Raw genomic sequence first — 26,770 nt, 5'->3', positions numbered from 1 at the left:
GTGGATCCCCTATAGCAAGTTTATAGGAAGACTCCCAAAGGATGGATTAATGTAGGAGGGAACATCTATCTAGCAGACTGATGAGATCACATATGCATATGAATATAAAGTATTTCAAAAGAAATGCTATTTGAAATCCAAATAGTAACTATAATACTATAAATATATATAATACTATAATAATAATATACCAGGTTTCAAATGTTCAACATGAGGAACTCATCAAGAGGAATTTGCATTTGCAAGGTTTTTCGAACAATTATGTGGAATATCGTTGTGCTGAGACATCTACATTTTGGTCCAAACAAGTCTGAGAGGGCTGGCTGGGATCAAGATTGCAATGTGTTGAGCAGTTTTTTCGTGTAAAGCCTAACATTCAGCACAGAGATCATACCTGTGACATTGAGTTAGTTTATAGTGATTCATGTCTGCAGTTATTTCAACAGTATAATGGATAAAGAGCAGAATTGATTAGGAATCCAAAGAGCCAAAGTCTAATTTTGTTTTCTTAAATGTTCTAAGTCTCATCTGTTAGACTGTTAATCCTTAAAATGTCCCTTTTAAAGCCAAAGTTTGATGCCTTTAAGATTATATGTATAGTACTCCGCAAACTTTAAAGAGCTTATATGGATGTTATTCCTATTAGAAAGTTTTGGCAGAGAGAATGCTCTCCAGGCAGAATCTCTTCCCAATTCCTTAGTTCCTACAAGGGCAGATTTGGTAGCACCGACTTAGGCTCTACGTCACACATTTTTGCTCAGCTTTTCTATATGATAAACAAACTGAAATTCAACGCAGATACAGTACCTTCGCTTTGACCTGATTATCCAATAGTCGGCGCTGCCTTTCATACTCTTGAATTCTTTGTGTTAGAGGGCCCTGTGTCTCTTTGAGTTTTCTGAGCTCTTCTTTCATCTGATCACGATTCTGTTTTACTTCTTCATACTGTTGGCGAACATGTTCATATTCCTTGGGAAAAAGTGAGATGATAGAATTTAATCTGCTCTTCTAGACTGGTACACAAATAGTACATGGACTGAAGAGTGAGAGTAGGAAGAAAAATAGGAGATGGAAAGATAAAAAGATATAAATTAGGCAGAAAAATAAAGAAATATTTGAGAAAAAGACAAGGAAAGAGAAAAAAGGGGACAAACAGAATTTGTCCAGAGGTCTTCCTGGTATCCAAAAACAATCATTCCTATTCTGCTTAAGTAGAAAAACGGTAAAGAAAATGAAATTTCATAATGCATCCTCAGTGACAGTGATTAGATACATTAATGAAGTCAAGAGCAAGGAACTGAAATTATAGCCCAAAACCTAAAAGTGAAAACCCATAGTATTCTTACTGAAGGTTATCTTAAGAGATGTTAATTCACAAGGATTAAATAATTTAAGAGTGCTAAAGGTCAAAGCAAATACTTTAAGGAGCAATTAGAAGCAGCATCACAGTCACAAAGAATGAGATTCTGGCAAAAATATTTTAGGGGAATCAGAAGGTAAATTTATACTTACTGTGTCTTCCAAGTGATATCTCAATGACCTGATCATCATCTCAAGAGACTAAATTCTCACAAACATGCTCACACATGCGTGCACACACACATACACTCTATTTTTCTCTCTCTCTTTCTGAACACACAAAAAACACAGATTTTTAGACACAAATGCAAATCAAACACTCCTAGTTTTAAGAACTGCCACGATCAAAAGTATTTTTACTGGATGGTCAGCCTTCTGGTGGTGAGTTCTTCTACCCTTGGCTAGGTAGGCTAATATTCCTAGACTACATTCATTGCCAGCCTAGCAGTCTTTCTGACTTGACCTAATCCACACCAAAATGAAGAAGCAGAGTAAAACTTGATTAGAAACCCTAGATGAGTAAGATTAAAAAAAAACTGATGAAATCTATTCCCAGTTCAGTGAGTATTCATTAAGCATCTAGTATATGCAAAGGCATGTACAGTCTAAGGTTACAAGGACGAAAAGAAATATATCCATCCTTCTGCCCCCAAGGAGCTTACCTTTCTAGCAGGAGATACAATTTATAGTGTGCATATATGACTATCAAATGAGGGAAATTTTTAGTTGAAGTCTACAGACAATTCTCAGATACAGATTAAACAAGATTAACTATCTGTAATAAAACAGTAATTAATAACAAGTGAACAAATAACAATTTCACAAAATGGAACACGAAAATATACTGTAGCATATGTAATAAATGAGGCAAAAGATTGCAAAATGAATGTAGAACAAGAGCGCATTCTTTATTTCTGCTTATCCACTTAAACTGCCCATCTTTTTCACTTGAAGAGGAAATTATCTCCCCAAATTAAGACTTACCACCCATGGTCTTTTTGCTTCAAGCATCTCAATTAAATCCAAATGACGTTTGCACTCATAATATCTCTCCACATCCTGCTTATGTCTTTCATTAGTCTGTTTCAATTTTTCCAGGTAGTCACTTTTCTCTTTGCATGCGATCTAAACAGGTATATATTACACAAAGCAGACTAAAAATACTTGTAGGTAAAAATCTGTTAAAATAAAAACATCTAATACATGTAAAAATTCCACTATGGTGAGTTCCATAGGACCTTTAAGTTACATTACAGTAATAAAATTTAAATAAGGAATTTTATTGTTATTATTAGTATTCTCAGTCTTCAGATTCTAGAAATGAAACTCAATTTAATTAAAAAAAATTTGCTCAACCTCTATGGTTAAAGTACAATTTCAACATTGTGAATTTCTTCTAAACACAAAATCAAAGAGTCATAAACAAGTGACTCTCGACCCACTTGCTTTTCAAAGCTACTAAATCACTATGAGTTACGTGCTGGTTTTGTTTTTGTTTTGTAGTTGAAAGCTAATGTAAGATTTTCAGATGAGAATGTTTTCAGGTGGAAATGACTGATATGGGGAAGGAATACTGGATTTGGAGTCAAAAGGTCCAAGTATCAAATTCTGGATCTGGAACTTACTAGCTGTATGACTCTGACCATGTAATTTAACTCATTGAGGTTCCAGTTATCACATATTAAAATACAGTATCAGACTCATTAATATCTAAGAGCTCTTTTAGCTTATTATTCTCTTCAACTTCTGAAGGAAAATATACTCCCCCCCAATATTATGCACCACTCAGAAAACACACTGTCATCAGTTTTTCACACTTTACTACCAACTATCTACTAAGAAATGGACTGAATCCTGTTTTAGAATTCTTCTGTGAATGGTATTCATCATAACAGGATTATACCACTCTTTCTATCATTAAAGCTGAGACTTAAAAGTCATAGTACTAGATAATTTCGGGAGGAGGTGTACCCACAGCTGAGCATAGTCCCTGGAACATAATAAGAGCTTAATAAATGTATGCTGATTGACCCATTACCATCAAGTAGATTGATGAGAGTCAGCATAGTTCAGTGGAAATAGCATCGGATTTAGAGTCAGAGGACCCTGGATTCAAATCTCAACTTAGCTACTTATATTACTTGTGTGACCTAGTGGAATTCCCTTAACCTCTCCAAGTCTCAGTTTCCTCATATGGAAACATTTTTTGTTTCCAAAAAACATTTTTTGGTCTCTATCTAAGAAACACTCTTACCAAGAAAAGTAAATGAAAGATAATTACAAGAAGAGACAAACAACTGGAAAATGAACAAAGACTTCTCCAAGAAAGTGGCCTCAGCCTTGAAGGAAGCTATGAAAGAGGAAGGAGAACATGACAGGTATGGAAAAGAATGCAGGGATGAAAGGAGAAAAGCAAGAGCACAGTCTGGTTCAAAGGTAGACTGTGAAGAGGAGTAATGGATGCAAGGCAGGCTGAGAATGTATTGTGAAGGACTTTAATTGCCAAGCTGAGAAAACGGCTTTATTCAAGAGGCAATAGAGAACCACTTAAGAGTCTGGAGTAGGGAAGTAACATGGTAAGATCTGTACTTTATTTTAGTAACCAATCTATTAATAAGAATCTACTAAATGCCTACTATATGCCAGATGCTGGGGCTACAAATAGAAAAGTGAGAAAAGCTTATGCCCTCAAGGAGCTTAAAGTCCACTAGGGGGACACAAAGTACTCACAAATAAGGAAACACAAGGTGAGATGGGAACAACTGGGGGAATCAGAAAAGGTGTTTTGAAGAAAGTAGTCCTTGAATTAAGCTTTGAAAGAAAAGTTCCAAGAGACTAAGCTGAAGAGAGAGAAATTTCCCAGGATGGAGAATAACCTGTGGACTATCAAATGCATGGAGGCAGGAAAGGGATTCTTGCATATACTGAAAAGTGGGTAGGCCAGATTGGCTAGAGAATTAAACATGTGTGTATGTGCAGAGAAGTAATATGTAAACATCCTGGAAAACTAGTCTGGAGGCAGACTGGGAAGGACTTTAAATATCAAAAGGAGTTCGTACTTAAAACCTAAAGATAATGGGAAGCTACTGAAGCCTCTGAAGCAGGAGAGTGATATGGTCAGATCTGCACACAGGAAAGATGGATTTAAACATATGGCTGTGCAGAAGAAGGAGAAACAGAGAGATCAATTAGGAAGTGATGGTAACAGTTGAAGTAGGAGATGATGAAGGCCTAGACTAGTATGACTGCGATGGGACAGGAAAAGGAGATAGATATTAGGAATACTAAAGAGGCAGAATTGGCAAGATTCAGCAAATGATTACATATAGGGACAGAGTAGGTGTTGTGCGTGAGAAAAGTTGAAGTGAAGGTGGACAAGTGACAGAATAGGAGTGCTTCTGAGATAAAGTGGTAAATTAAAATGAGGAAGGTCAGTTTAGGGGGAAAGATGATGAATTGTTTTGTCTATGGTGAGTTTGAGATGCCTACCCAACATGTAATTGGAGGACTAGAATTTGGGTGATTAGGGCTAGATACATAAATCTGAGAATTACCAGCATAGAAATTACAATTGAACCTATGGGAGCTGATGAGGTCCCCAAGAGAGAAAGTATAGAAAGAGAACATGTCACCAAGAGAGAAAGTATAAAGAGAAAGTATATAGAGAGAACAGGACAGAGCCCTAGTATAGATCAAAACAAAGGTCTAAGACATGAGTGATAAACCTACAAAGGAGATTAAGAGGTGGGAACATGAGTAAAGAAGCCTATTTTGGAATGAGACAGAAGGGGATCAAAGTCATAAACAGAAGGAGCTAGTCTTGGCAAGGAGAAGGGTTACCTCTTTTCCTGTGACTGAAGCAAAGGACTAGGATGATGAATGATGCTGAGGTATCTTGAAGGATGGTCCTGGGGAGATGAGAGGGCTTGTACCCATGGCAGAGGTATGTGGAGAATGAACTGAGGAAGGGAGAGAGGGGAAGACTCCAATCAGGAGTCTATTGCTAAAGTCTAGGTGAGAAGTGATGACAGTTTAAACTGGGGAGTGGCCACATAAATGAGAAGAAAGGGATGTAGGAGAGACATGTGGTAGAGGTAGAACTGATGGGTACGTAAGTGGAAGGGATGAGTAGAGGATGACTTTAAGGAAACCGGAGTAGCTAGAACATAGTGGAAGTACCTTCAGTTGACACAGCGACGCCTGAAAAGGGATACAACTTGTGATGACAGATGGCAGCTAAGGGGGTGAGGGGTTGGGACTTCAGTCATCAGGATGGACATGATACATGAACTTCAGGGCCTGATAAGACAAAATGATGAAGCCATCAAAAGAGAGGGCAAAGAGAGAACAAAGGACGGATCCTTGAGAAAGACCCATGGTTGTGGATGATGATCCAGTGAGAGTGGTCAGACAGACAGCGGAACAAGGAGAAGGAACGGCTAAGGTGAAAGAAAGGATATTCAGAAGGAAGGAGTCAACATTTCCAAATGCCAAAGAGAGGTAAAGAGAGGTGAGGATTAAGAAAAGACAACTGAATTTAGCAATTAAAGCATTCTTTGCTAACTCTGGAGAGTAATTTCAGTCAAATGGTCAGAAGCCAGATTGTAGGGGGTCGAGAAAGGAAGTAAAAAAAGGAATGTCTATTTTTTCTAGCAACTTCACTCTGAAAGGGAGGGGAAATAGAGGAAAAATGTAAGCTCCTTGACAGCAGAGACTGTCTTCTGCCCCTTTTGATATCCCCAGTGCTAAATATAATGCCTGGCAAAAAACAGGCACTTAAATGTTTACTGAATTGAACTGAAGAGTAACACGGTGAAGTTTTTAAACATAAGAAAAACCTGGGGTAAAGTACAGATATTTCATTATTTTGAGAAGTTAAGAGAGAATAATTTGTTGTTCATATTTTCACTCAAACTCCATTACTACTGGATTTAAAAAAAAATGCCACCATAAAACTTTTACTTAATTTAATTATTTAAATATTTAAACATCATCTTTAAGCACGACTGTAAAAGTCCAATATAAACAAATTAAAGATAAGGTAATGACAGTCTAAAAGTTAACTTTTATATCAGTAACACAGACGACAACTCCAGTCTAAGAAGGATCCTTTTAATTTGGTTCAATATACCATGAAATACCTGGAGGTGTTTTTCTTTCTCTCTGAAGTTTTTGAGTTCACAGTGAAACTTGTGCATTTCTGGAGGACCAACTGACTTCTCAGTAGCTTCAAGAAGTTCAATTCTGCTGAGTTTTGCAAATTCCCCAACTTTATCCTAGAGTATCAGAAGCATCAGTAATTAGTTATAAAAATGACATTACGTAAGACATGAGTCATTTGTAATTTACTGATGTTTTCTAAGAACAGCAAAGAGCTATTTTAAGTATTGGTAAAGAAATGCTACAGGCCTTTTGTCAGTTACAATCAATCAAAGAACAATTGTCTAGACTTAACCTGTGATCCACGAACTTCTTTTTCTTAAAAAAATCTTGACAGTTGTATTTTAACACAATTGATTTTCTTCATAATCTTGCTTATTTTATTTCATACACTTAAAAATATCATTTATTATAAGACAGGGTTCACAGGTTTAAGTAGACTGCCAAAGGAGTTCATGATACAAAAAAAAGGTAAGAAACTTTTGACTCTAGACAAAAAATAATAACTCTGACCACGATAAAATACTGTGAATGTTATTCTTATGTTTTCTGAGATCTTTATAGAAAAAAATTCCCAAAATTTGATATTTATCTAAAAACGAAAATAGCACTAATATGAAGCAGAACTAAGAGATGAAGTCAATAACAAATTACAAGAATAAAAATGAAACAGCATAGCAAGCAACTGACCTATTTCAAAAAGCTACTGACACTAAGACAACAGCAACAGACACCAAGAGAGACTCTCACCATTTTCTAAAGAAATTTCATTGATGTAAACTAATAGCCACAATGAGGAAAACCAAGTATCTAGAGATTGACTCAGCCAGAAAAAGCTTGATCTACTTGCCAAGCATATGGGATATACCAGCCAAAAGCAACACTGGTTTAGAATACTGTATAATGTTATGTAGAGAGATTGAAGATTTTAGGCAGTATTATCTCATAAACTGCAAGAATGGATAGAAAAACAATTTATAGCAAATTTGGTGAGAAATCTAACTATACCACATCATAGTGAGAACATTTAAGCATGAAAGTTGAAGAATAGGTAAAAAAGATGAAAAATGTTACATGTCTGACAAGGTTTCTGTAATAAATTCTTTTTCCCCATCACTCACAATGGAGGACTCATGTTTGGTGACTCTAATAAAATAGTCTTTGATAGGCTTATAGAAGAAGTAGAAATGGCACTAGTGAAAAACAAAAATAGAGAACAGAACAGCAGTTGGATCAGCTGGACCTCCTCAGTGGAGAGGTCTCCACTGCAGGTGTTACATTTTTGAGGATGTTAAATGTATGTATCTGGAAAAGGATAAATAACATGCAATATCCCCCATATACTTGGGAGAAAAAAGAATCACAGATCCTATTATTGTCAAAAAATGTGAACATGAAAACATTAACTACTAACTTAAATGCCTACTTTCCCATTTTTATAATACCTTCCTGAGAACTATCTATTTATGTGCAGGGTACTCTTAATAAAGGAGATGAAGAGGGAAAAAGAGATTCTTTGCCAAGATTATCCAACTTGCTGAAATATACAGAAGAGGGGCTCAGAAAGTTTTTTTGTCCTCATAGTTCAGTAGTCTATCCAGAGGAATCACAATAAAGGTACATTTAGGTTGGCAACAAAAAAGAGTTCACAGGCAGTTGGATTTTCAGATCTATTACCAGGCTCTGAGACTCCTCTGACTCTCCTGCCCCTTCCCGATCCCCATCCAATAATTCCCTTCTTTACTTACAAAGACTCACAACAGAGGAGGCAGCTTTGGGCCTCTGTGGATTAAATTGCTATTGTGAAATTCCCAATACCAAGCTAGGAAAAAAAGGCAGCTAACCGCAGTGGGGGAATAGGGAGGAAACTATGGAAGTCTTGGGGCAGAGAGAAGCATTTTGTGGCATACCTAGTGAAACTTATAACATACTCTCTGATATCCACTGATACAGAGAATGTAACATTCCACTGTACTCACTGACTAAATAAACATTTGATCTGGCAGAGTAAAATGTTTTCCAACAAGGTTTTTGTTGTGTATATATTAAAATAATGCAAGGCTCATTGAAAGATATAACAAAGAAAATTATTTAATAATCCTCTGATTTTTGAGATTAAAAAAAAAAAAGAGATGTATGTTTGCCAAATATGCCAGCATTATGAAGGTTATCTGGAATAGAACCAGGATACCCAACAGACAAGGAGGATACCATACAGATGGTGAGGTCTCCTGGTTATTTGCCAATATTACTATGTGGATTGCATCAGGCCCTAGAACACTGTACAATCTCCTAAATGATATTTATAATCACTCAAAAGAGTTCAGCTTAATTATTAACAAGAAAAACCAAGTGGATAAGGAATGTCTATTGTATATGCAGATGAAGAGTCAGCCTATAAAGCTGACCTATCAGTACAACATTCTGGACAGACACTCTGAATGACAATAAACTGCCCAACATTGAAGGAAAAAAAAAGAGTAAGTTGGTTTCTAGCTGGGAAAATGCACAATGTATTCAATGTCCCAAAACTTCCACTGAAACAAGAGCTATCTTTTTAACATATTCTTCCAATAATACTATATAGCTGTAAATACTAGAACAGTATTAATTAATTATAATATATTTATATGATATAGAATATAAAATGATATGTAATATAATTAATAATAATTAATTGTTAATTAAATGTTATGGCCACCCGAAAGGCAACGGACAGGTACATAAATAGCAAACACAAACAGACTGCAGCATATCATCAATGAATAATAGCCTAGAAGAAATGCAATAAAGAATAGTAAGATGTATTATCTGAAAGAGAAGGCCCATTCATGTAGCAAAAATGAGAGATAACCAATGGGCAGTCTGTATGTTCCATTGGCCTCTATACAAACTCAAGAGATCTAGAGGAAAAAATCCTAGAACGCTGTAGAACCCTGGGGGAAGATTTACACGAGGACATAATTAAAAGCTACATAGGATGGGGAAAGCTTGGGCAGGTTACAATCTTTAGAAGGAGAAACCACACTGAAGAGATTACAGATCCACTGAAAGAAGTATTAATGTAATAGAATCTTAACTAATTCAGATTTAATCATTGAAATTGGAAAGCTAAGATTATGCTATAAGTTGTTAAGTATTGCTTCTTACAAATACCAGTTTACTGTTCATGAAGAATATAACTTACCCAATTATCACTAAATTTACAATCTCTACAAAACATATCCCAAAACATTTCAATTATTTTCCCCTTCAGGAACCAAAAGCTCTTTAAATCATGCAAACAAAAATTTTCTAGTCTTTACAACTTCTTCATACCTGAGGAAGAAACTGGCAAAGATTGCCTACTTGAATATTCAAGGCTGCTACCTGTTCTTCTACTGCTTTCTGAGTTGTAGATTTTTTATCAATGAACCAAGATGATTGATTTTTAAACCCATCAATCTCTCGAGTAATTATGACATTTCCAGAAGTCTTGAACCTGGTTAACAAACATATTTTAAAATATTTTATTTTCACAACATATAGTTTGAAACTTGCCTAAATTCACTGGCATCAAAATTAATTTGTCACAGTTTTAAGGACCATAAACAAAAAAAACTAATATGCTTCAATCTTTGTTCCATTTGAAATCCTATAGGGTTTATCTTCTCCTGGTACTTCATCCACAAAGTCTTAAAAGTAGAAGGAACTTTAAAGATGATATAGCCCAAGTAGTAACTAGGGGCAGCTAGGTGGCACAGGGGATAGGGTACCAGGTCTAGAGTCAGGAAGATTCACCTCCCTAACTCATCTTCCTCAAGTCTGGCCTCAGACACTTACTAGCTGTGTGACCCTGTCAAGTCACTTAACCCTGTTTGTCTCAGTTTCTGTAAAATGAGTAATCTTTAATCATCCATAAAATGAGCTGGAAAAGGAAATGGCAAACCACTCCAGTATCTTTGCCAAGAAAACCTCACTTGGGGTCACAAAGAGTCAGGAAGAGTCCCTGTTTATAAATGTTAGATACTTATTTTTCAGTTTAAATTATTTAAAGGGTGAAATACCATAAACACTCAAAGCAAAACTACCTACAGTGGCATTTACTTATTGAACCCACAAACATTTACTTGGCAAAACTTGTCAAATGACTGGATATGGTGTATAAGGGAAGGAGAAATATCAAAGATGACCTAAAATTTTTGAACTGTGAGTGACTGCGAAGAAGAACTATGGAATTGTCCATAGAAATAAGGAAAGGTTGAAGGAAGAATAAGTTTCCTCATTCTAAAATTACACACAAAAAAATACTTACAAGACAAACTGTTTAAAACCCTGTCCTAGGAAAGGTGTGAATTATCAAATGTGATAAGCTTTACCCAATGACCTAATCCCCCACCAAGTGGTCTTCTGAATCAGTCTGAGAAATGGGGAAGTCATTCCATTCTGAGGTTGGAGTGGAGAACAAATAAGAAAAAGAATATGGAGGCTGGATGGCGGAAAGCTGAACATTCAGCCTTTAAAGTACAGATAAGATGCAATCAAGTTCAATACAAATTAAATCATGCAAATCCAAATCTAAATGATTTCTTAATTATTGGCACCATTTCTTCTATTTTAATAGTACAGAAAACAGAGCTAAGATTTATTTATCTTTCTCCTAAGACTACTGAAGCTACTCCAAGTAATGGTTTCAATTCTGTTGAGTGAAACTTAATCAATTTAGCTATAAATTTTTCAAGTTCAATTCCTCATTTTTACTTTCTCTTCTTGCACACTTAAAAATTTTCAAAGGAAATAATTTTCTTTTGCTCTAAAACTATAAGCTAGGAAGAAGTATGGTATTGTGTAAAGAATGATGGACCTGGGATCAGAAGACTTGAGTGTCTGGGTCTGATACTACAGTGCAATTTTTGAACACAAAATTTACTTAATTTCTCAATCTCAGTATCCTCATCTATAAAATGAAGAATTAGACTAGATCTTTAAAGTCTCTTCCAAGTCTAATATTCTGTGATTTGTTATTATTCTCTCCTCTCCTATTCTTTTTTACATAATTTCTCTACTACTATAGCTACTTCTAACATTAACAGTCCTCTGAGGTTCTTGCATATGTACAAAGCAGAGGGTAAATTTCCATCTAAACCACCTGAAAAAGCCAGTTTGTATTAAGACCTTTTTACTTTGTATTTGTATCATTCCTATTTCCTTCTATAATGCCACTGCCCCCCCTCCCCCCCAATAGAACCTTCTTAACTTCATTTCACTTAACATACTCTCTCTGGTCATCATTACAAAGCCCAAAGATGACTACTCACAAGAATGAAATAATTTATTTAGACTCTAAATGTTCATTAACATATAGCTTCACTTTGCTCTGAGTTTACATTTATGACCACTGAATAATCTGTATCGCATATAATATTATATTATATTATTATATTACTGCAATAATACAACACTGCATGGTGTTAAATTCTTCTACACCTGACTTTACAATTCATTATCTAAAACAATTTTAAAACCAGAAATATTTAAAATAATTTCAATGGAGAATGTCAATGCCCCCAAAGGAAATTATTTTTCAAAGAAAATAATTGCATTTTTAAAAGAATAAGCAAAAAGCAGAGTTAAGCAGCACATTCACTTGTTTGAATAAAACAGTTCAGATAACATTGCCAAGATATAACTGATATTATTTCATTATTACCACTTCCTACGGTCAATACATAGCCGAGTAATATATATTAAATGAATATAAAATAAAGAGGCTAAATATTGTTTAGCTTGAGCATTTTCAACACTCACAGTTCAATTTCAACTGAGCCTTTGGCACACCCTTGCTTCACATAAAAGCCAACCTACAGAACACAAGAAAAAGCAAAATCAGTGAGTGCATTTTTGGAAAATTATTTAACTTGCTAGATAGCAGACATTCAGTATAGGCATTACTAAATATCTATGTTTATCAGGTAACCATATTTGATCCTTTATTGTACACAACACATACATACACACTCCCTTAACTGTGTAAAATTATAATACTAAAATTCTAGGTACTACCACTACTTTTTCCCAAATGATACCTTTAGTTCATTATAATGGTAGAGTGCACAAAACACATAGTTTGGAAGTAATTTAAATAGGACAACACTGTGGTGCTTACAGTCTAGAAAAGGGACCTATCACATATACATAAATAGTACTGTACAAAATAAACGATTAAGAGAGGTACAAGCAGGTGCTAAATGAGAACTAAGGGGGAAGAGGAGATTATTATTGACTTGAGGGAGAGGGGAATAAGAGAGGCAGGGAAAGTTTCCTAAAGGAGATGGGATTTGATTGGGGTTTTAATGAACAAGGTAAAAATTCAACAGGCAGAAAGAGTAGGGAAAGCAATTCAGGCAGACAACAGCACAAGAAAAGGTAAGGAGATGGGGAAGCAACTAACCTTTAAATGGTCAAATGAGGTGGGATTAGAGACTCTAGAGGAAGAGGATTATTAGAGGACAAAGCCAGAAAGGGAGAATGACACCTGATTGTAGAGCTTTATATGCTAGGTTTCTCAGTCTCAAACTATAGCACAAACTGACTGACTGGGGCAAAACTGAGTAGACACTGGTTGCCTTGTTAGCAGGCTATTGCAAAAGTCCAAGAGGCTGGGTGCAATTGTAATAGAGAGGCACATGAGGTGTGTACACACACACACATGCATGCGCACACCAGGTATACTGTAGAGGGAAAACACATGAGAAAAAGCTACTGAAAAGCATACGTTCTATGTTATGACCAAAAAAAGCTATAATAAACTATCACTATGCAACCCTCCCTCCACTAATTGTCTGTAAGCTATCTCTATATAAATCATAATTGCCTACCATTGAGCAGTTTAGCTATCTACTGATAAATATGTAGCCCTTCATCCTTTAAATAAACAAGTGCTAGTTTTATATCTCATTATGGCAAGTAGATACATTTTAGTTACTTAACTGTGTGTCAGCACAGTAACATTAAAGAACTGTTTCTTTCAAATGTCCTTTTTTGTTGCTTGAATAATTCCAGTAGGACTCCATGTTTTTGAAATTCCTTCACAAAAATGATTCTTCTATAGAATCAACAAACATTTATTAAGTGCTTATCATTGTGCTAGGAACAGGGATAGAAACAAAAATGAAACAATTTCTGTTCTTAAGGAACTTATTCTCTGGAATAACTTGTACATTTGTACATATTTACAAAATAAATACAAATGTAACTTTAATAGGGAAGGCATTAACAGCTGAGGGGATCAAGAAAGGCTTCATGGAGAACACGGCAATTTAGGTGAACCTTGAAGGAAGGTATAGATTTAAGTGACAGAGGTAAGAAGAGAATGCAGAGGAGGCCACAGTCAAAACAAAAGCAGGTGAATGGGAAATGAGAGTGTGGGATCAGAAGCAGCAAGAAGGTTAGTCTGACTAGACAGCAAAGCGCCAGAAGGGAATAAAGCATGAAGTTAGAAATGTAGGTTGGGGTCAGGTTGTAAAGGGCTTTAAATACCACAGAGAAGAAATTGTATCTTTCCTATAGGTAACAGGGAACCATTGGCATTAAGCAGAGGGATGACATGAAGACCTGTGCTTTAAGAATTCACTTTGGCAGCTGTGTGAACAGGTTGGAAAGGAGAGATTTGAGGCAGAGAGAGCAATTAGAAGACTGCTACAATAGTCCAGGCAGGAGATGATGAAAATGCATGTGTGAGGAATGAATTCAAGAGATATTGTGGAGATAAAAACAATTAGTCCTGACAACTAATTAGATATATGAAGTGAGGGAGAATGAGGAGTGAGGAATAAAGGATGACAACAGAGATTGTGAACCTAAGTACCTGCCAAGGATGGAGGTGCTCTCTACAAAAATAGGGATGTTCAGAAGGTAGGGTGGATTTGGGGAAAAAACCATGAGTTCTGTTTTGGCAATATTGAGTCTGAGATGTTTTATTAAACATCAAGTTGGAAATGTCCAATGGGCAGTTGATGACGTAAAACTGGAGCTTAGGAGACAAGGATATATAGATCTAAGAATCGACTTCATAGAGATAATTAAACTTGGCAGCATCTGATGAGCTCTTTGAGAAAATGTAGTAAGAAAAGAGAAGAGGGGCCCAGGACAGTCTTGGTGTACATTCACTTTGTAGGTGTGATATGGATGATGATTCACAAAGGAGACTGAGCAAACAGACAGAAAAAAAACCCAAGGGACAACAGTGTCATGAAAACCCAGTTGGGAAAAAAAAGAGTATCCAGAGAAGGTTGGTAAATCATGTTAAATGCTGAAGAAAGGTTGAAAAAAAGAATGGGGAGAGAATATGTCAACAGATTTTGCAGTTAGGAGGTAATGTTCTTTATAAATACATTGACTTTGCATTGAATCCCAGCACTAACTCTTCTATAAACAACTTTACATGCACTCTAGGCTTAGTTTCTCCCATTAGTTCCAGACACATGCATCAAGAATACATCTCAATGCCTCTTAATAAATCTGCAAATCTCAAGCAGGTGTAACCCAGGACAGCTATTTGAACAAATACATTTTCAGACTCGACCCCGCCCCCTATGCACCCTACCTATGGATCTATTTTTCTTAAGATAAATTGCTGACACAAGTTTTCATGTGTGTATAAGGAGATATAAAATATAAGTTGTAGATAGGAGTAAGTGCTAAGATTCAGTGCAAACACTCCATGTGTCAGAAAAAACAAACAAAATGTGTTATGAAAATCATGGTGCATGAAATACCATGATCAGAGGCTTGGAGCCCCAGAAGGATTATTTGAGAGTAAAAGTGATTTTAAAGAGAAATAGAATATTTGCAAACCTCTGTGTATATGAGGACTACAGTTTGCAGCCCCAAAGGGCACACAAGAATCCAGTGTAATAGCATGTGCAGTGGAAATGCTATATTCTGTTGCAGTGCCTCCTTTATGCAATTATATCAGTGCTAGGGAATTTTGACAGCCTAGTCAGATATTCCATATTGAAAAGCACTCCACCTTCCCTCTATAACCTTCTGCCCAACTCCCTTGGACTCACCCCAGACCATGCCCTGGGCTCCCACAAGTGTCTTTAGGAAAGTCAAAGCCATGCTTCCCTTCACACTCCTCCCAGGTCAAGTCCTTCACAGCCTGGACAACTCCCTGCACCTCCCTCTAGTTCAGAAACCACAAACTATGAGCGAATCAATTGTGCCATTACTGTTGGATTGAATATGTCAATCTACCCCTCTAAGGCATCACTCACCATCCTGTACCTTTCCCCGTCCTGGCCACCACTTCCCAATGTGCATTTTGTTTTTGTATTTGTAACCCTAGAATTTAGCATAGTTCTTGGTACACAGTATTGCTAAATCAATGTTTTTTCATTCATTCATATCTAAATGATAAGTTTTTAAGCTTCCTGTGGGAGAGACTACACTGTTGTAGGAACAGAGTTAGAGGCTAAACAGGAAAATTTACAGCATGAAGTATTAATAATCCATCTATCACACACAAACATTAGAGACATTGCTTTTAAATCTTATAAATCTTCACCTGATGCTAAGCCTCAACAAATACAATGTAACATAGCTTTGATAATGTTGTTATTATAATTTTGGAAGTATCAGTCCTTTATAACTACATGTAAAACATTCAGTACTTTAAAGTTTTTCCTAAATCATTTAATTTAGAAAAATGAAGTATGAAAGTTTTTAAATTAGGTCTACCAAAAAGCAGTGGGAAGGTCTCCTGACTTTCTTTTTAAAAAAAGTAAGCAAAACATTTCGCCTCACATTCCCTTTCCTCCAACTTCTTTTCTTCCTTGACCTCTGTACTCAAATAAAAATGGGCTTGTGGAATCAAGGAATTCAGACATGGCATCAAACAACTCAGAATCTGTTCAAGCAAATGACACTGAATAAGGAATTTTACTTACCTTATCTCCTCGGCCTATAAAAGATGGTTTACCTGCCAATCCAAGACAAATGGCACAAACTATAGCGGATTTCCCTGTTCCATTAGCTCCAACTATCATATTCAGGTTGGGTCCTGGGATTACTTCACAGGTATCATAGGCTCTGAAAGAAAATGTAGGTAAAATTACAAAACAGATAAACCAGGGGATAATGCCCTAATTGTATTCGTCCTTCATTGCTGAAGAAGACCAGGCCATCAGAGAAATGATGACATGACTTGCACTTGACTTCATTGCTATTGAAGAAGTATCGAGGGCATGGCCCCTTTAATGAGGTCAAGAAAAAGAAAGACATCAGGCTGGGTAGTAAACAGCAACAGTTACTATTGATAATCACTCTAAAGCTAGGAGGGTCCAGAGGAGCCCTTAGGTACAGGCCCATTGGAGTCCCAGTTTCTGAGTGCAGTAGGTTTAAGGATTTAGGACGGAATAGGAAAGGAAAGGAGTCAGTAAAACCCAAGTCAACTAAGCATCTTTTGGCCGTCCAAATTTACCTTCCTTTGGAGAAAAGAAGGAAGGTGAGGGGGAGGCAGACAGGAGAGGAGGAGGTGAGTTACCCAGCTAGCTGGGTCACCATTCAGCCAGCTGCATCTACTCACCGGGTTCTTAAACAGGCCTATTCAATGAATGGGCATTGCTTTACCCTAAGTGAATACCTGCAAAGACCTTGGCCTAAAAGGTCCAAGGTCTCCCAGTGCATCCTGGGTCATCTCCAATCATCCTGAGGAATATCAGGTCACTGGATTCAGATGGTTCTGGAGGAGAAGTGAGGCTGGTGACCTGCATAGCCTTCCCTCACTCAAAACAAAGTCAAGTGCAAGCCATGTCACTTCTCTGATGGCATGATCTTCTTCGTCAACGAAGGACGAACACAATAATGCCCTAAAATGCATTAAATCAAGCCACAGTTGGATTTCTCCAGGCCCATTCCTCTCAGTCCAGGAGTTAAACAAAGGAAATTCCTCCATTTCCACTGATATCTTAATTCTCTGTAAATAGAGAAGGTTGTTCCCAGTACCAATCACCACAGTTAGAAGAGAAAGGCAATGATATAACCTCAGTTAATTACTATTTATCACCTTCATCCATTTCCCTAAAAACACGTCCTTTACCTCTCACCCAACATTCCACAAGGATTTTGGAAAGTCTTAGAGAACTATTTCTTAATATTGTTAGAAAAACTAAAAAGAAAATTTTTAATATGCTTCCACACTCATGATTCCTACCCATTAGGTAGGACAAACACAAATGATGATTGTTAAAAACCACAAAGTCTTAGTCAGGAAGTGGAGACCTTAGGGGTGCCAGTAGGTAGTATTTTCATCCACCAATAGGTAGTGTTTTCACCCACTAGTAGTGGTGTTTTATATACACTAAGTCAGATAACATAGAGGGAAATTAATTTAAATGCTTAGTTATCAATAAGACTTGGTGAGATGAGTCCCATGATTGGAATAAACCAATTAATCAATTACCATTTATTAAGTGACTATGTCAGCTACCGTTTTGATCAATGGGAATACAAAGATGAATAAAAAAACTCAAACCAGTCTCACCTCAAGGAGATTATATTCTATTGAATATGTACACATATAAGTATAAACAGGCAATGGAGGCAGGGTAGGAAATGAGAGGCACTAGTAGCTAATGAAGAATCAGGAAAACTTCAAATGGGAGATGGTTTTAAAGTTGAGCTAGAGATTCCATGAGGCTCCAACAGAAGAGGTAAAAGCCTAAGAAATAGTGTGATAGACAGCAAAAAGTTAAGTTTCCACAGAAGTTATTAGTTGATGAAGTCACTGAGTATTAAGAAAGCCAGCAGGCTGCAGGTAGACTCAACCAATCAGGAGACAGATGACGGCCTTCAGAAAGTCACAAAATTTTTGATAAGAAGGTCCAGGCCTGAAACCAGCCTGAGCCAGTCAGGAAAAATGACCTAGAATAACCTGGAGAAAGCTTTTCTTCACTGTACTTGCTTAATAAACCTTATGCATATAAGAAGCACCACCCCACATAAAATTATCCCTCCATTTTCTGATCATGGGTCCTATGTTAAAGCTTGTTTGAGAGGTGGGATCACACCAAAGATGGTTATGTAATAGGCATGCAGAGAAGATGGTGACCTAATGGAGAATGGATCAATCTGTCTCCTGGTAAGAGGATATGACTTGAACTAACAGTTGATAGCTCATTTCGCTTCTGTATTCAGTGCTCTTCCTTCCTGGCGGGGGAAGGGGGGGAGGGATTTGAGCCCACTTTTGGCCAAAGGTGTTCAATTCCTCTGAACTCAGCTGCAAAATATTTTCCTTGATACCTTATTAGTGTTGTGTGTCTCTAACAATAGTCTGTACAAAGGTACAAAGACAAAAAAGCTTAACAGTTCTTTGGAACTTTTCTCTTGGAATCCAAAAAAGAATTTGGATTTTTTTTTTCAAAAGAAATTAGGTAAGAGTCTAGGGAGTGGGATACAGAATAGCATTATATAGTATTAATAAGACATGCTTATGTGACCTAGATAACAGAATAGAGAAGCATAGTTGGAAGTTTTGTTTTGTACCCCAAATCTGTCAGGGGCTAGTACTCTTGGGATTTCCTAGGCACTAGTCAGCAGAATGTCTAGAGACTTAACTCCACATAGAAAGATATAATTTTACTAGCAAGCAAGTGGGCAGAACTAGGAGTAAAGTGTGGAACCTGCATAAAGAAAATCTTAGGCTTGATGTAAGGGAAACTTACTAACAATGAGAACTATCCAAAAGTGAAATGGACTGTTCTGGGAGGTAGTTGGTCTTCCCCTCACTGGAAGTAGTTAAGCAAATAATGGCTAATCACTTGTTGGGTATGTTGTAGCAAATATTCTTTTTCAAGTATGGATTGCATTAAGATGAAGGCTAAGATGAAATTCTATGATAAAGAAATATTTAATGTGAACTATCAGGCACACGGATTATAAGGGATAAAATCTTAGAGCAATAAGAAACAAGCAAATGCAGTACAGTTTGAGATCTATCAAGCAGAGAGACTACTAGGGGAAATTCCTAGCTTAGTATAAAGATCAAAATCTATTAAAAATTATTTTTTCATAACAAATTTTTTAATTTATTTTTTATTTTTTTTAATTTTTAATGTTCTACAATCACTACCATAAAACTTAGATTTTCCCCCCCCTACCTATCCCCCCACTACTCCCCTCCCTCTCCAAGACGGCATACAATTCTCTATAGGATCTACACATACTTTCCTCTTGAATACATTTTCACTATAGTCATGCTGTGTAGACGAACTAAAATAAATGGAAGAAATCAAATAACAAATCAAAACATAATACACACACATGCACACAAATGATCTGCTACATTCTGGGAATGAATTCAACAGTTCTTTCTCTGAGTGTGGAAGGCATTTTGCCTTAGAAGACCATTGGGAAATTTTTTTTTTTTAAGTTCTTGCGTTGTTACGAAGTTCCAAGTCTACCAGAAAAAACTCTCGCACACTGTGGTTGTTGCTGTGCACAAAGTTCTCCTGCTTCTGCTCCTTTCACTCAGCATCAGATCATATAAGTCCTTCCAGGCCTCTCTGAAGTCTTCTTGTTCATCATTTCTTATGGCGCAATAGTATTCCACTATATTCATATACCATAATTTATTCAGCCATTCCCCAATTGATGGGCATCCCCTTGATTTCCAGTTTTTGGCCACTACAAAAAGTGCTGCTATAAATAAAAAATTATTTCTTAATGCAATTCTTAACAATAATCCTAAAAGCACGACACACTAATTTCTGGAGTGGGGGAAGGGAGGAAGGGTGGAAATGTATCTCTTTGGAGCTTAGTTGGATCTACCTTAACACTAGGCCGTACTAATTTCTCAACTCCCAGTAGAGAGAGTGGGTAAAACAGAAAAAGAAAGATAAAGTCTATCTTTGTGTCTACCAGAAGAGCAGTCAACCTTCTATACAGAGTAGCTGTACAGCCCTCCATACCTTCTAATGTAAATAAAAAATGTATCTAAGGGTAGTCAACCAGCATTTTTAAAAGACTTACTATGAGCTAAGTACTGGGAATATACATACAAGTAGAAAGATAGTTCTTGCCTTCAAACAGTTTATATCCAAATGGGAGAAGACAACAGATAAAAAGGAAACTGAAATAGAGAAGAGACACAAAGGTGTATTCATCGAGGGGCGTTGGTAAAAGAATCAGTCTAAATGGAGGCTCTAAACATGGAGTCATCATTCAATCAGAGGGAGGTTGTGGAGCTAAAGGGTACTTTCTATGTGTGGATTGTAGGGCTGGGGCATGGGGAAACTTCAGGATGGGAGAATAAGTATAGTCATTTTCCTCCAGAAAAAGAGCCAGGCCAAAGAGAAGGAGAGAGAAGAACAGAAGGGAACAATTTATTAAGCACTTATTAATGTGCCAGCCACTGGGCTAAGCAATTTGCAAATATTACCTGATTTGATTCTCACAATAGCCCTGGGAGATGGGTGCTACCCTGTTTTCTGGGGGAGAAAACTGAGGCAGGCAGAGGTTAAGTGCCTTGTCTAGGGGTCACACAGCTAATGGGTGTCTGTGGCCAAATTTGAACTCAGGTCTTTCTGACTCCAGGCCTCGCACTCTATCCACTGTGCCACTTTGCTACCTGTTTTCCTGATCAACAACATCAAGTGAGAATGACCTAGAAAACCTTATCTTAAAGCCCTTGCTATTAGTGGTCAAGTCTGTTTACAAGCTTAGAGTTATCCCAGGTTGCTCAATCAATCCATCAACAAGTATGTAGTAGGTGCCTAACTTTGTGAGGACAACGCTGAGAACAGTGAGAAAAAAGTGCAATCCAAAATAGAGGGACAGCTGGGGCAAAGGAACAGCAGGGGAAGATGGATGGCCACATATGTACAAGGAACGGAAAGGTCAGTTTGGGTGGGCCACAATGTGAGAGTAGTACTATGAAATAAACTGGGAAGAAAGGCTGAGGCCAGGTTGGAAAGGGCTTTATATGCCAAACAGAGGAGTTACAATTGATTCCAGAGGTAATAGGAAAACACTTGCGTTTATTGCTCTGTGTAATGAAATGGTCAGACCTGTCCGTTAGGAAAATCAGTCTCATACCTCCTAAGGGTGAAACAGTATGATATCTCCTACATTCTAAGCTTTGCTAAATGAATCCCTTTCCAAGGGATCTGTTTTGAATTAAGAGGATCATAAGCCTTCAATGAACAGAATGGCACCTTTTAATCTAGTCTATGAGACAGTTCATGTCATTCTACTATTCTACTACTCAAATAAACAGCTTCAATGGCTCCCTATTGCCTCTAGGATAAAATATATAAGCTCACTTGTTTTGTTTTTAAATCCTTTTAATCTAGCCTCATTGTGCTTTATTCCTCCCATGTCCCACAGTCCAAACTAGCCTTCTAGGTCCACAGCCTATTCTTACAATATACTCCCCCTTCACCCTGTCTTTCAGAATAACTTTCTTAAGAGGTTCTGGACCACCACCTCCTCTGAGATCCAATCAACTACTAGGGACCTTGCTCCCTAATTACTTGGAGTAACTCTTTGTTTACTCTGTACAGATATACTTATTTTCTCCTGAGATCTGGGATTGTTTCATTCTTGGTCATCCTGGTAGTTACATTGTTCTCTAGAACAATTAAAGTCCAAGGGTTCAAATAATACATTTAGTAAAAATATACTCAATTACCTTTGATCTAGTCAAAGAAGTTCTCAAAGTGGTTAAAAAGAAATTCAGGAAAAGGAAAAAAAAGCCCATAAAGATCTCTCAAAAGGAAGTTAAAAGAAATTAACATGGAGGTTCCCTGGGTTTTCCAGGTTCCTCACCAAAGTCCTAAAAAGTGTCCTTTTTTATTTTTATTCAAAAGGCCTAGAACTGGGTCCCAGATCAATCTATCTGGAAATAAAGTTAACCCCAAGTGTCCCAGGGCTTCACTACTGCTTCCTTTCTCACAACAGTACCAGCCAATGCTATAGGAGGGTGGGGTGTTAACTCAGGTCTCCCCAGTTTACTAGTACCTTGACCTATAACATTTGTATTTGCATCCTTAATGTGTTTTGATTAATTGATTTACTTATAGGGAGATCAGAGTTCTGAATTAAGGGAATACCAACCCAATCAATAAACAGAAAGCCAACAACCTGTGACCCTTGGGACCAATCTTCTTGGCTTCCATTAAAACTCAGTTCAAATCCCATCTTCTTTAGGAGGCCTTTCTTGCTCTAGCCTCTACTGCTGGTGCTTTCCTTCTGAGATTACATTCCATTTATATTGTATAGATCTTGTACATACATGTTGGATACATATCTAAACAAGTTAATGTGGGGAAAAAATGGGGGGGTGGACAACAAGAGTTCATAGTATGATTAATGTTAACTTAGGTTTCATTAAGAGAAGCCCAGTCCACATTATATCTAGCTTACTCCAGACCAAATCTTCAACTTTACAACATTTGCCTGACTTCCCTGCCCTGCTTTTCTCTGTACCAGACCTCCAAATCTATGCCCACACTCCCTGGAACCCTTGTTATTGTCAGCTGTTTAGTTATGTCTGACTCTTCGTGACCCTGATGGGGTGCTTGTGCTCCAGCCCCAATCCTATGATCATGTCTCTGGAAGCCACTCAGTCTTCTCTGAAAGTCCCTGTGAGAAAATCGTTTTTTGCTGCAACTACATGCAGGGCCTAACCCTGTAATTCCTTTGCTATCAGAACAGGCCCAAGGACTGCCTGGTAAATGTCCAAGGACCGCCTGGTAAATGTCCAAGGACCGCCTGGTAAATGTCCAAGGACCATGTCACTGACAAGTGAACAAAACCATCTTGTCTTCTCCCTCAGTGTTTGGTATCAACAACTACCTCTGTGGATTCCCTGAATTTTCCCATCCAGAGATCACTGGTGCCTTCTTTGAAGGCACCTGAATCCTTTGCATATTCCTTTAAAGACCCTAGATTCAGTTAGCATCCTTGACATTTTTTCCCCAGTTCCTTTTCCATATAAGCCCTAGCTTATATCTATCACTCTTAGCTTGCAGGTTCCCTAGGAACTTTGCCTGCTTATCTAAGAGATACAATAAATTTTGCCACTTGATTAAAGAGACAGCAAGAGTGTATAAATTTGTTCTAGGCAACACTGTCCTGTACTCTGACATTTCAGGGTTCCTAGCACCCTTAACTGCATCAACCCTATGGATCACAAACAAGTCAGGTCCTTCCATCCTCCACTATTTCCTGAAGTCTGTTCAAACTCATGTTTGTTGCTATGTCACTATCTATCCTCTGTCCTCTGTCACCCCCTTTTCCTTTTGCCTTCAATCTTTCCCTACATCAGAATCTTTTCCAGTGAGGCCTGTCTTCTCATTATGAGGTCAAAGTATTTAAGCTTTGGCTTCAGCATTTGATCTTCCAATGAATTAGTCTGAATTTCCTTAAGTTTTTACTGATTTGCTCCCCTTGCAGTCCAAGGGACTCTTAAAAGTCTTCTCCAGCACCACAGTTCAAAAATGTCAGATTCTTTGGGGCTCAGCTTTCCTTACAATCCAACTTTCATACTCATATGTGACTATATCAGAGATTACCAGACTTATTTGGCCTATCACCCCCTTTTCAAAACAAAAATTACTCAGTGCCTCTCTGAAAATCTACTTTCTTTAACACAATGGTTGATGCATCTTAAATTTAATAATTTGTTGCAAATTTGCGGTTTCTTCCCTGCATTGAAATTTTGATGATGCAATACTACATTACACATATATATTCTGCCCTTTGCATGCTGGACTTCCCGACAATTTGTGACACACTTGACATGCTTGCCTGTCAACAGCTGCTTAAGATCCGTTGGCATACTTGCCCACTGATTAATTATACCTTGCATTCTGTGTGTTTATTTGGAAAATAATGTAATCACTGCTACTTTAACTATGTTATACAACAGATGAATCTTGAACAAATGATTTTTTCAAAATTTTCTTCTCTTCTTTCCTTATGCTTCCACCACCTCCTTATTTCTATTCAATGCCCCCCAGTTGCACTCAAGGCTATTACTACTCCCTCCTCCCCCCAAAAGGGGTGGGATCGCCTACTTTGGGAATCTACAGACTATATATGGACCATTGTGGGCAAGGTGAAGTCTCTACTTTTAGGTATCACACCCTACCAGTGGATTTTCTGCCCAAAGGGAATGTAAATTTTATTTTAATCTCAGAAAACTTGTTTTTGAAACCCCAAATCACTCTGGCTTTCACTGAATGGCCAACAATAGGTCCGCAGGTCAAACCCCACTTGATTGGAGTTTGGGCCCTGACTGGCTCAGAGTGAATACAATAACAATTGTTTCTGACCTGTTTCTGTTTTGGCCAGCAACCCTGAGGAACTTCCCCTCCCAAATTGGTTTTTTAAAAATTAGGTAAAGAAAACATTCTCTGCCTCATTTCTTATTAAGACTTAATCACCAATGGGCGTTGCCTCAGTCAAACTGAGACCTGCTAAAGACCTTAGTTTGAACAGAAATGAGACCTGCTAAAGACCTTAGTTTGAACAGGCCAAAGTCCCCTACTGAACCTTGGGCTATCTCCAGAAGTCCTGATCTACCTCTGGCCACGGGACCTAAATGGCTCTGGAGGCCTTGGTATAGCTGTCCCTTCACTTAAATCCAATTCACCTGCATGTCATGGCATCACCTCTGTAATATTATGGTCCTCTTTGAGAACAAAAATCAAACAACAACTTTCTAGCATGCTGTCCGGATCTGCCACAGCTTTTGGTCCAAAGAGCAAGAGCTCTTTAATTTCACGGCTGTAGTTGCCATCTACAGTGATCTCTGAGCAATCATCTGGAATGATGACTGAGAATTCAAATTTACCTAACCAATTATATTTGGCTGGCCTCCGATCCCAAGCATGCTTCATGTTCATATCCCACCTAGAAGTCCACCTAGGCCATCTTGACAGTGCACACATCACACTCACCTTCCACCTTACCCAAACCCTTCTTCCAATTCTGTTTTCCACATCTTGCACTATCTATGTCAGGGATTCTTAACTTTTTTCAAGTCAAGGATTCCTTTGACAGTTTGATGAAGCCTATGGATCCCTTTTCAGAATAATGTTTTTAAAAGTCCCAAACAAATGATACACAATTACAAAGGAAACCAGTATTTTGAAATATGGTTCAGCTGAACCTTATGAAACAACTCATCCTCCTTTTGACTTTCAAGACCAAAACTCCCTTCCTGGACAATATTCTTCTAACATACCCACACATACCATCTTCTTCTATGAGAAATCAAGCTCCCAGAAAGTAGGGATTGTCTCACTTTTTATATTTGTAATACATAGTGCCTGGCACAAAATAGGTGCATAATAAATGCATCCACTCACAGTCCTGTTTTACCGTATTGTGGTCAGACTATGTCTATAGTATTGTGTTTGGTTCAGAAACCTTGAAGAATAGTGAACACAATGGTAAAGAGACTTAAGGCATGTAACACAAGGATCAAGTGAAGGAAATGTTTAAGACTTAGAGGGATTTAAGACAGTTGTCTTCAAATATTTGAAAAGCCTGTCACATAAAATAAAGATTTACTCTGCTTAGCCCTTAAAAAGCAGAACTAAGAGCAATGGGTAATGGGTTAAAGTGGTAGGGAAAAACTTCCTAATAATAAGAGTTGTTCAAAAGTAGAATGCATTTTCTCTGAAGGTGGTGGGTTTTTCCTCTCATTGGAGACCTTTTTTTCTCTTCTGGAAAAACATATTTCTGCATTAGTCATGTTCTGGGGAGGTGGGGGAAGCAGAAAAATAAATGAAAAAAAAAACAAGTTTCAATTTGTACTCTGAGTCCATGAATAAGTACATACCCTTTGAACCATGACTAAGCCTATACCCCAAGGAGATCAAAGAAAAATGGAAAAGGACCTACATGTACAAAAATATTTAAAGCAGCTCTTTGTGTGGTGGCCAAGAATCAGAAACTGAGAGGATGCGCTTTATGTGGGGAATGGCTGAACAAGTTAAGAGGTACGAAAGTGATGGAATATTATTGTGCAGTAAGAAAGGTCGAAGGTGACAGATTCAGAAAAACTTAGTGGTACTGCTGGTTCAAAGGGTATGTGCAGCTTCATAGCTCTTTCAGCATAGCTCCAAACTGTTCTCCAGAAGGGTAGCAGCTCTGCCAATAGTGCTTTAGTTTAACTATTTTTCCTCATTCCCTCTAGCATTTGTCATTTTTCTTTTCTGTCATTTTAGACAATGTGATGGGTATGAAGTGGTACCTAAGA

At 37.5% G+C, this 26,770-nt stretch overlaps 1 protein-coding gene across 1 annotated transcript in view; it reads right to left on the bottom strand.

The window, feature by feature from the left end:
• Nucleotides 1-26,770, bottom strand: part of SMC5 (structural maintenance of chromosomes 5) — a 79,980-nt gene that overhangs the window by 41,135 nt on the left and 12,075 nt on the right. The window contains exons 2-7 of the mRNA XM_072611378.1: nucleotides 16,449-16,590; nucleotides 12,307-12,359; nucleotides 9,838-10,000; nucleotides 6,501-6,635; nucleotides 2,344-2,484; nucleotides 808-969 (exon numbers count right to left, since the gene is read on the bottom strand). Of these exons, the coding sequence (XP_072467479.1) occupies nucleotides 808-969; nucleotides 2,344-2,484; nucleotides 6,501-6,635; nucleotides 9,838-10,000; nucleotides 12,307-12,359; nucleotides 16,449-16,590 (796 nt within the window). The remainder of the gene's footprint in view (nucleotides 1-807; nucleotides 970-2,343; nucleotides 2,485-6,500; nucleotides 6,636-9,837; nucleotides 10,001-12,306; nucleotides 12,360-16,448; nucleotides 16,591-26,770) is intronic.

Source organism: Notamacropus eugenii, chromosome 1 (genome assembly GCF_028372415.1).
Source record: "Notamacropus eugenii isolate mMacEug1 chromosome 1, mMacEug1.pri_v2, whole genome shotgun sequence".
Taxonomy (NCBI): domain Eukaryota; kingdom Metazoa; phylum Chordata; class Mammalia; order Diprotodontia; family Macropodidae; genus Notamacropus; species Notamacropus eugenii.
This window is presented reverse-complemented; position numbering and strand designations above follow the sequence as displayed.